At 34.4% G+C, this 10290-nt stretch overlaps 1 protein-coding gene across 1 annotated transcript; it reads right to left on the bottom strand.

Annotated features, from left to right (window-relative positions):
* Nucleotides 1–743: 743 nt before the first annotated feature.
* LOC128887709 (uncharacterized) lies at nucleotides 744–3948 on the bottom strand (the record flags this gene model as incomplete). Its single annotated transcript, XM_054143909.1, has 3 exons — nucleotides 3712–3948; nucleotides 1831–2094; nucleotides 744–808 (listed from the first exon to the last, which is right to left on the bottom strand). Coding segments are annotated over exons 1-3 (543 nt in total), but the record flags the coding sequence as incomplete, so codon positions are not given.
* Between the last annotated feature and the right edge of the window lie 6342 nt (nucleotides 3949–10290).

Below are 10290 nucleotides of genomic sequence, written 5' to 3'. Positions count from 1 at the left end.
AGACTGCAGAAAGAAAGCAGTAATAGTCAAAAAAGATTCAATTAAAGAAGAGTTAAAAGTAATAAAAGAGATGCAATTTAGCCACCATTGCAATTCAGTGAATCCTGTCTAAAACGATCGAAGATTCTCTGTGTTAGAGATGTGGGCAACCACACCACTTCTTGGTACTATTTGAACAAGCTTCAAACTCGAAGGCGACATCGGTCAGTCCCGTCAACGTGTGAGCCTTACACGTGAGGCATGATCCGTACCCGAGTCGGGGCCTCTTAATTCGTGGTTGTTACCACGTGGAGCACGGAAAGAACGGTGGGTAGCAACAATAGAGGATGAGAAGCGAGACGGCGGAAAACACACATTTTCTTTTCCAAGACTGAAACGGCCGAGAAGGTAAACAGACGGACTAATGATGAACCCATATAACAAGTTTCAAGTCGAAACATCGAAAATTCAAGGGCGGGGAGCGTTCTAAAAGGAAGAAAGGATGAAACGCACACTGTGCGTCCGCCGCCGCTGTGGCGAGAATTACAGAACGTACACCGTGCGTCCTTCGCAGTCAACGTGTTAAACAGGATTCACTGTTCTATCTACATAGAACGCGATATTAAATTAAATGTAAACAAACTTACTGGAGTGCAGGACTGCCAATGTGTTTGCGAGGATTCATGAGAGCAACACGATTGCTGATTACAGTGATGCCTTGGAGGACACCAAGGATGTGAAGGATTCCAAGGATTTGGAGGACAATAGGTAGGATACGGAGGAAACGGAGCATATGGAGGGAACGGAAGGAAGACTACCGGTGGAGATACTGAAACATCGAAATGAACAATACAATTAAGTCAATAATATTCGACGCTTTACTCGCATCATAGGGGAGATGTTACAATTACTGATAGGTGTATTAGTTAGTGGCACTTGGAATGGTAGCATACATAAAAAAATTACGTGTCACGTGACCTTGACTATAAATGGGGAAGAAAAGAAATACAATTTACTTTGTTTTTTCTTTTCAATTTACTTTCTTTGTTTCGGATAGAAAAGAAATGATGAAATAATAATGTGTTCGCAAAGTAAAGGAAAAAAAATATGTACGCGTTCGGTTTTTGTCGCGAATCTCGTGCCAAAAAGATCTCTTTTTTACCCATTCGTTGCCTCGGATGAGTCAAAAGCCTTGTCAGCAACAAGATACAAAAATAAAACAGTCATTTCATTGCACTTGTAAGGATGAGTATGGTCTGTGCGCTTCTGTGTGTGTGCGCGTTCTGGGTGTGGATGTGTCCGTACGAGGACGTTCATCAAAATATGGAGAGTCTTGCTCGAGCCGTCTTACCGAGCACATGTTTCGTGCCATTGTCCAATAGATATTACAATAAAGTTATTACACATTTTAATTCTATGTAATAACAGCCACGTATACTCTGTACTTGGCGAGTGTACTCGGCATCGTTTACTTTTTGCTATACATATTAAGTATAGAAAAAAGTGACCAAAGTCAGGCCCCTCCAGTTATGTCAGATTCTTAACTTATTTTGTTAAGCAGTTTCTAATTAACAAATAGCGAATGGAATAAATATTTTAAAATCATTTTTGACACTTCTGTGTAAATTCGAAAATATTTTTCACTGTCATTTTTTGCATGAATTCTGCCAAGGTAAGCTGTTACATAACTGACCAAAGACTCTTTTGCAACTAAAAGTTTAATTTTATCGTCAATGTTAAGAAACATAATATAAGGAAAATTGGGGATTCGACTTAAATCACTTTCCTCTACACTTTTCAAAAAATTCACGACAGCTAACTAGTTAACACCTGAAAACAGTGACTATTTACCACTTGATGATCCATTGGCCGAACTGGTATTAACATCCACTATAATCGTGACATTGAAAGGTTTACTATCCTTTGGATGTACTTCGCAGTCAGTGTTATTCTTACAAATGCTTGGTTTTGCACTTTCGGTTTCGTACTCGGTTTCAGTGATCACCTGTTGCTTGTGCTTCGTTCTTCGTAGACAGTAACTACAATAATCCTGACAGTCACTTATCGAACGTTCGTACTCGCATTTCTTCATACACGACGTCTTGCATATTTCGTCTAAAAGAAATGATTTTTCGTCTTAAGTTGAGTTAATTGACCTAGGATTGAGTTTAATCGTATTTGTAATAATACAATAAGATAAACAATCCTTCGACCTTCGTTCTTTGCATACTTCAATATGTTTTACATTCGTACAAAGTTTCACTTCAATCAGAATTTTCAGGTACGAAAGCTTCTCTTGTTTGACGTTTTTTTTTTTTTAAATGTAAGAGAAAGAAAATTAAATATTGGTAAAGTTTAACAATAAAGAAATTAAGTCTTATGAAATAGTAACACTTATATTTAGTTAGCTTGCGCCACAAAATATAGTCTGTTTAACATATTTCAGATTAGTCTCATATCGATTGGTATTAAAGGAGCCGCCGAAAATAATCTGTATACTAAGGGAGTCGCGGGTCTAAAAAGTTTGGGAACCTCTGATCTGATGTAATTCTAATGTAATTCCTAAAATATTGCACGTGATTAATATAAGCTGGAATAAACTAGGGCTGTTATAGTATCCGAAAACATCAATCAAATCATTTTAATTATTCGTATAATGTAAATTCTACATATCATGCTGTTACACAGCAGAAAAATCTTAAATTAATCGATATTATATCGTGTTTGGTAGCATTTTCATCAGTATAACATCAGGAATTCAGTAGGGCAATTTGTTTCTTTAACTTTTATAAAACACAACAAAAAGTGAACATATCATGACAAACATTTCACACATTAATGCTCGGGCCCTTTCAGGTCCGTCGTGGGTTAAAGTCGGCACACGTGCGCTTTGGATGGTTCAACCCTTGGTTTATGGCTTTCAGTAATCACCCGATTTCACTTCATATGCATCGTATTATTACGGGAGTAACGCCGATGGATTCCTTGCGTTTTCCTGATGAAACCACGCTTCTAAACACTATGTAAATCGGACTATTTTTAACGAAGATAGGCAAAAAGCGTGCAAATCGCTTTTTCCGTATAATTTCCTTCTAAATAATCCGAATTGTATCGTGTCTGGTACCGTTTTCATCGGGAGAACATAAGGAATCGATTGGTAATACATCCGTTAAGATCCGATAAGAAATACGGAAAATGATGGTCGGCCTTCTTTGGGTCTAGTTTGCTACGTCCCTTTTATGATACCATTGTTGCCCGGCGGCGGACTAACATGTCTACTCGGAAAAGCTTGAAACCATTCGAGTTGCTCGGTTCTTTCGGGCCGCTTAGTTTTTCCGGACCGCTCGATTTTATTCGGGTAGCTTGAAAAATTCAAGTTACTTGGTTTCTTTCGGGTAGCTTGAATCTTTCAAGCTACTCGGTTTTTTCAAGTACTCGACTCGGTTCGGAAATCGGGTCCCGGTTTGACTCGGCTTGGAAGCCGCTTGAATATTCGGTCTTTCCGGCAACTTTAGAATAAACCTACTTTGGGGTTTCAAAGACTAATAGTAATAATAATAATAATAAAAACGGATTATTGCGGTACTATTACTTTGACAAGTGTTTGAAAACCTATGAATACGCTGTGCCTCCAAATCTGGCGTACCCCATAAAATGATTCGACCACTCGGATGACACTCGATCGAGGAGGTACGTAAATGTATTACTTTAGCCACAGCCATATTTTATTACCATATTCTCCATGATTCGGATCGTCATTGTGATGATGGTGTCTCTTCAGTCTCTTGAGGCAATATATGTACGTCTTGAAGTTCGGATTAGTGCAATCGATGTTCTCCTGTGTCGTTGACGTCGTTGGTTCCACCGACGATACTGGGATAGCAAGCACGTAGAACGCGAGCGTGCCAACGAAAATGGCGATAAAGCAGAATATTCGCGACTTCATCCCGAGACACTCTAAGGAAACAGTCGTCCAATGCGATCCGTGCGTCCCTTTATATTCGTGTTACTTCCCCTTCGGTAAATAACCAGGGCGCCGATCCCTGTTCCAATGGCATAAGGTATTTTTGCGCCGCGCTAGGAGATAGCAGGGACGTCGCACTCTAGGCTAATATTTTAGCGCGACAATTTTTCACCGCGTTTGTAATACCACGACAAATTTGCACTGCTTATCGTAAACCGACCCGCTGGAATCACACTCAGTCCCAGTTCTTAGGAAAGACGCGCGAGTATCTACAATCTGACCGATAAACACGATTCTATAACTTTTGCCCACTGTCCACTATTATCCTGTCAGAGGACGTTCACGAAAACGTTCTTTTTTCGTTGGTAGAATACGTTTGACTATCGTTTGATCTTCAAAGGGTGAAACCGCATTAGAAAGCCAAACATAACCTCTTTTTGAATAGCATTATTAGTTATAAAAACATTGAGATCGTTCTTTATTTTATAGATCTCGAAAGAAATTCCTAAAGTATGCTTCAGTTTTCGGTCGTTACACCAGAAAGATCCTTGAAGGAGGGAAATCATGTTAGAAGGCCAAATATTAAGTATTCTTCGTGATTTTTTTTACAGAGAAAAATTTACTTAATTTATCTTTAACTGTGACAATGTTTCAGGTATGTTTTAAATAGCATTCGATAATTTGTTCAATTCAATTTCAAGTATGTTTTTGATTGCAAAACGGTTTTACCAAGAATGGTAAAAATTGATACATTCTCTTTAAGCACATCTAAAAAATTCAATTTTCAACTTTTTTGACCGCAGTTCAATTCATATTCTTTGAAAATACGTAAACAATGTAAGAAAACAGTATCGTTGATTTCTGATAACAATTGTGATTAACAGTCCAACACGTTCCGTGTCGCGTGAACCATTTATGGTATTAGGCTTTAACAAATCTTATTCGCATGACATTACATATACTTCTTCTAAATCCAAACAAAAGACACGTGGCACCGAGTACAACGACTCGCTAACAATGCATGCACGCACATGATTCTCTTTTATCGTATTCAACGACATGCGTTAAATCGTGACGCCTGTCTCAAATGTTTCAAAAAGACGGTTGGTTGCACGTCGAAGAACTCAGAAATGTGAGATTTTGATATTCGCTGTCATACACGAAGAATTTAATAGAAAAGTGCAAAGGTCCTAAGACGTTACTATAGACAATAAAAAAAACGTGAAAACGCGCGCGAAGAAAACAGTTTCTATCACCTGAATCTGGAAGTGTGTTGTGTAGTGTGTTGTTTGTGGCGAAATTATTGACGAGGATTGGATTCAGTGGTGTATTTGTAAAGGCTAGGCTCGCGTATAGATATAAACCCATCACACAAATATTAAAATTATGATCATTGTATTTCGAAAAAACGATTTGAATTTGAAATTTTATGAGGGTGTAAGCGGGTATCCGCCACTTTTTTAGGAGAGGTAAAAAAATAAGGCTCTTTTTATAGTTTTATATTAAGTTTAAAAATGTTTTAGTTTCTGTTTGTTCTTTATTACGTAAATAAATGTTTCTGAATTACCTTGGAGTTATTGTTTTTCTCTTCATGTACCTTGTTATACGCGAAATATCAAAAAGAGTAAAATGGCCGGGGCTACCCTCAGTTCCCCTACGATAGCTGCATAAACACGGTGAAGACAGCAAACATTTAGCAACCGGCTACGTTTATATTTGTTCCAAGCTGATTCTTAAGGGAGCTCCGAAAAAATTTCGATGCGATACCACACATGTCTGAGATAGGATAATGACGTATTTTGCATAAAATGGCGGTCTGAGAAGCATAGTGGTGCAAGGTGTAAGTAAACAAAGGAGATTGAGCTACGCCATGGATTCATAGTTCAACGGAAAACCATATATCTGAAGTTATGCTATAACTAAATTTTGTATGTAAGTTACACCACTATGATTCACGACTCATTAAATATTACAATGATCAATGAGACGACAGTGAGCAATATAGTAAGATATGGGCGAAATTTATTCTTATACTTGATAAATGAGAGTACGTTTCATTTAAAGTTTAAACAGCTTCAGTTTAAACGAAAAATGAATTGAGACTACAGAAGTTCTGTTATTATTTTTCTGTAAATAGGTAGTATATAGTTAGTTAAGATTCTGATGCATCTAATGCAATTATTATGCATCCTAAAGAGTTATTCATATGATTGTTGAAGGAAAGCTAAATTGCTACTCAAATAAAAATATATTTGTCGATGCAATTACCTATCGCTTTCATTCGTCATGTATTACCAATTCTAATAAATTTTCATTGTACTATTTCTGAATTTTCCTTGTTTTTACGATTAATAAACGATATTTAAAATATACAAATGATTGACATTATAAATACAATTGTATTTTCTTAGAGAGTCTTAAAGCATCAGGATCGAAAAAGCTTATTCTTAAAAGTAGGTCTAGACAGAAAGATATCTACTAGAAAATAACTGTCTATGTAAATAATTCTATCTGGTCTATCAAATAACCTATTTTGAATTCAGTATCTATTTCTGAATAAAAAATTATCGGTTATCGCCGACATAACCTACTTTATATATGCATAACACATTTATACATATGAAAATTCGATCGTATCTTTTAACGTTCCACTATGCGAGCATCACTAATCCGTTGGAACTTGTTCTTAATCGTTTGAGTATCTAGTTATACCACCACATATCTGCGTCAATAGCTCTGATGCTTCAGATGACCTAATTAATTGTAAGCCAATTTGGGAAAAATAAAGTGCTTTAATGTTCGTGTGCTGGAACACGGATTATTTTTTTCCGAAGAATGAATTCTGCTCACCTTCGTTTCCAAAATATTTCCTTCACATCCATCTGTATTTACAATTTTCTTTGTTCGAAACAATTTTCCAGTAAAAGTACGTGGAAAAGAAATAATTCGTAAAAACCATTCTTGAAAGAAACGATTAAAAAGGAATATTTAAAAAAAAAATGATTAAATACGTAATGCAATATAAGAATTTGCTACGAGGTTTGGAGGCTATGAATTTTTTACCGGACTCCAATACCGAAGGTACAGGTTATACTTGCACTGTCAACATTTGTAAAGTGTGACCAAAATGTAATTATATTTGTTATTACCGAAAATATAGGCCAAGTACTATATTCTATAATATCTCGTATCATTTTGTTACTTTTTTCCGCGATTTAAATAAGGGCAATACGATAAAGAAGCATCACGCTTGTCGCAAATCTTCTAAAGCAAATACGCGTGATACGTATCACTTTCTATATTTATGTCAGCAACCAACATCTAGGTTTGCATATGAAAGATAACTCAAGGGTGATTGGCAGTTACATATGCAAAGCAGTTCAAGGTTTAACAAAGGAACTTTGGGAGCTAGTTCGAAACTATAATTTTGAATTCATGTTCCTTGGTAGTTCGAATTTTCTGTGTAATATTATTTACGAAATATCAATATGGCGTTCGATTTCAAATGCCAAATGTCAAATTTTATATGCAAAATGTTAAATATAATTATTCTAAATAACATTCGATTATTTTCTACGACTCATATCGTCACAAATGTAGTTTTAAATTGGAATTTGAGATTTTAATTCAGGCACAGAGCTATGTTAATAGGTCAACTGTTTATAGAAATGGTTTACGTTCGTCATGGCACAATTAGCGTGTTCGTTAGACTTCCACTGGTCGTGACTTTAATTCAATAGACTTTGTAAACGATAATTATTACGAGTAATTAAACGCTATTTTGCTCGGAATGCGACCATACCAAGAAAACTTTTAGAATTAGGCGAAATACTTGAGTAAAAAGAGAAACGATTTTTGCAATGATTGTCATCATAGGTGTGAAATATTATGTTACCATTTCCAATGATTCGGGTCACGGTCCCGTATTGCACTCGCTGAAAATAATTTTAATCGTTGGTCATACGGTACAAAATCGACGACCGGAATATTAATGCCTCGTAACTGTGCGCATTTTCTAATCAAGCACGTACTTTTCATGTAAAACCCGCGATATGTTAGTCTAAATAACCATGGCTAATAACGCAAAAGGAAATAGAAGAAATTAAATACAGAAACAAAATAAAAAACGAAAACAATTTATTAATTAAAAGCTTGTACGTGGAAGAAATAGAAACCGATACTTTTCAATCTCAAAAACAGGCATCTATGTATTTTAAACGCTTCGATATTTAAATTTGAGCTGTTTTTGAGATCTACAAATATTATAGTTATATTTAATTGTTTGCAAATGTACAAGGTTAAGTGGTATTATCATTTCAACACATTCCGTTTGTACAAAATTGTAAATTTTAGTGACGATTTTTAAATTAAAAGTTTTCCGACGAAATTTCTGTAGGATACAGTTGATTATGTTTAACGCCTTTTAATATAGAAGAAAATATTGAGCTACGTTTGTATATAGAATGGTTTTCTTCAATAATTATATTTATTTTAATTATAGTAGTACAAAAATGTGAACTTAATGATTTTGCTTACCTGTGATTTGATAATAAGTACTATTAGTATACATACATAACTAATCTAAACTATGTAAAAGTAGAATTATTTTTATTGCACACTATTAGCACCAATTATTAATTCAGTCATATAATGAAAACTATAATTGTTTCGCGCTTGTGAAACATATTATATAACTGTATTCACAAAAGAATCGTGTGTAAAATGAAATTTGAAACTTTTCCTATCCACTCGTATAGGGTTATTTTACCCTAAAGTTTAATTACTATTTATTACAGTGTGTGGTTTACGTAAGAACTTGGATTCTATAACATAATTTTTTGAATGTTATCAAGGTTACCCTTACTTTTGTCAACAAAACTGTATTCTTTTTAAATTAAAAAGCTGTATTTTACTTACAATACTCGTAAGAATCAACTAATTGTGAATGAAATAGGAACGAGATAAGTAAATGATATCTTACAATCGGTCAGAAATGTATGCGAAGTAAACATTCACTAGATCAATTTCTAACATAGAAACAGTTGTTAGAAGTACACACATGACTATTTGATGTTATTACTGGTTCCAGGCTTAATCTTGCTTGATGTTTACTCTGACAATGCCGCTAGAGGTGTCACGATTTAAGTTCTAAGTAACGGATACCGGATTTCATTTTTTGTTAGCATTATCAGAAGGATTGCAGAGATCAATTCAAATGATGTCGTCGTTAATAAAAATCATACGATTGCCTGACAACACTGTTGTATGTAACACATTCATTCATTTACTTAGTTATTAGTTCAGTAAGTTATACAAATATTTCACTATCGAAGCGTTTATTTCAAATGATTCGTGAATTCAACGGAAATATTAACACATTCGTAATCGCTGACGTGAATTCACGACACTTAAAATTCTATTCCTGGTTATGAAAAAATTATGAAAATCTTTATATTTTACTAATTAAGAACACAAATATTGAAGGAGAATATAATAATCAGATTATAAACTTTTAATCATTAATCTTGGAAGGAATTAATATTAAATAAATAAATGAATTGATTTATTGATTCAATTGAAATCATCAATCAAATTCATTGAAATGAATTGATTTATTAATATCAATTGATGAATTGATATTAAGCTAATAAGATTAATGCTAGAAGAAAAAAAGAATAAAAGCTACAGTATCATTCGATTGAATGGTTATAAATTACTAACTTATAATTACAAGATTGCAAATGTCATTTATGAGTATTAATTTATTTCAATGATGATAAATTGACTAACGAATACTATTATCGTGTTATCTTATAATAATCAATTGCAATAGTGATCATAAAATAAGTTTAATTAACAGAAGATGTTTTCTCACATTTTCTTCCACAATGTTATCATTGTAGATCGAACTTTCACCGCGTTCGAATAAATGTGGCGAAATATACATATTCTACACGAACCGTTTATCGCGAGCGTCCAAATTTTACACTACCATTAATGTGCAACCTCATTTTGTTAGTACCGTTCGATCATCAGAAGCACGTCATCATACGTGACAGTACTTATCTGTGACTCGTTTCAATCAAACAGCGTTACGACCAATCTTTATTTCCTTATTCTTCGATACTTCACTTTTTTACGAATCGCAATTACGATATTATTTCCTTAAATACAAATTGCATATTTTAAGATGTTTAATTAAAAAATGATGAGTAGTAAATAAATTTGTAATTCACAAGAAGGGTGTCACTTATTGTTTACAATGTATAGTATAAATATTTTTCCAATAATTTTGGTTTAGAGTTAAGTGGTCTTTTCGTGCCAATCCTGGATTCTCGAGAAAATTA

The sequence above is a fragment of the Hylaeus anthracinus genome, unplaced genomic scaffold (genome assembly GCF_026225885.1).
Source record: "Hylaeus anthracinus isolate JK02 unplaced genomic scaffold, UHH_iyHylAnth1.0_haploid 11989, whole genome shotgun sequence".
Lineage (NCBI taxonomy): Eukaryota > Metazoa > Arthropoda > Insecta > Hymenoptera > Colletidae > Hylaeus > Hylaeus anthracinus.
Note: the sequence above shows the minus strand (reverse complement) of the source record. Positions and strands in the feature narration are given on the sequence as shown.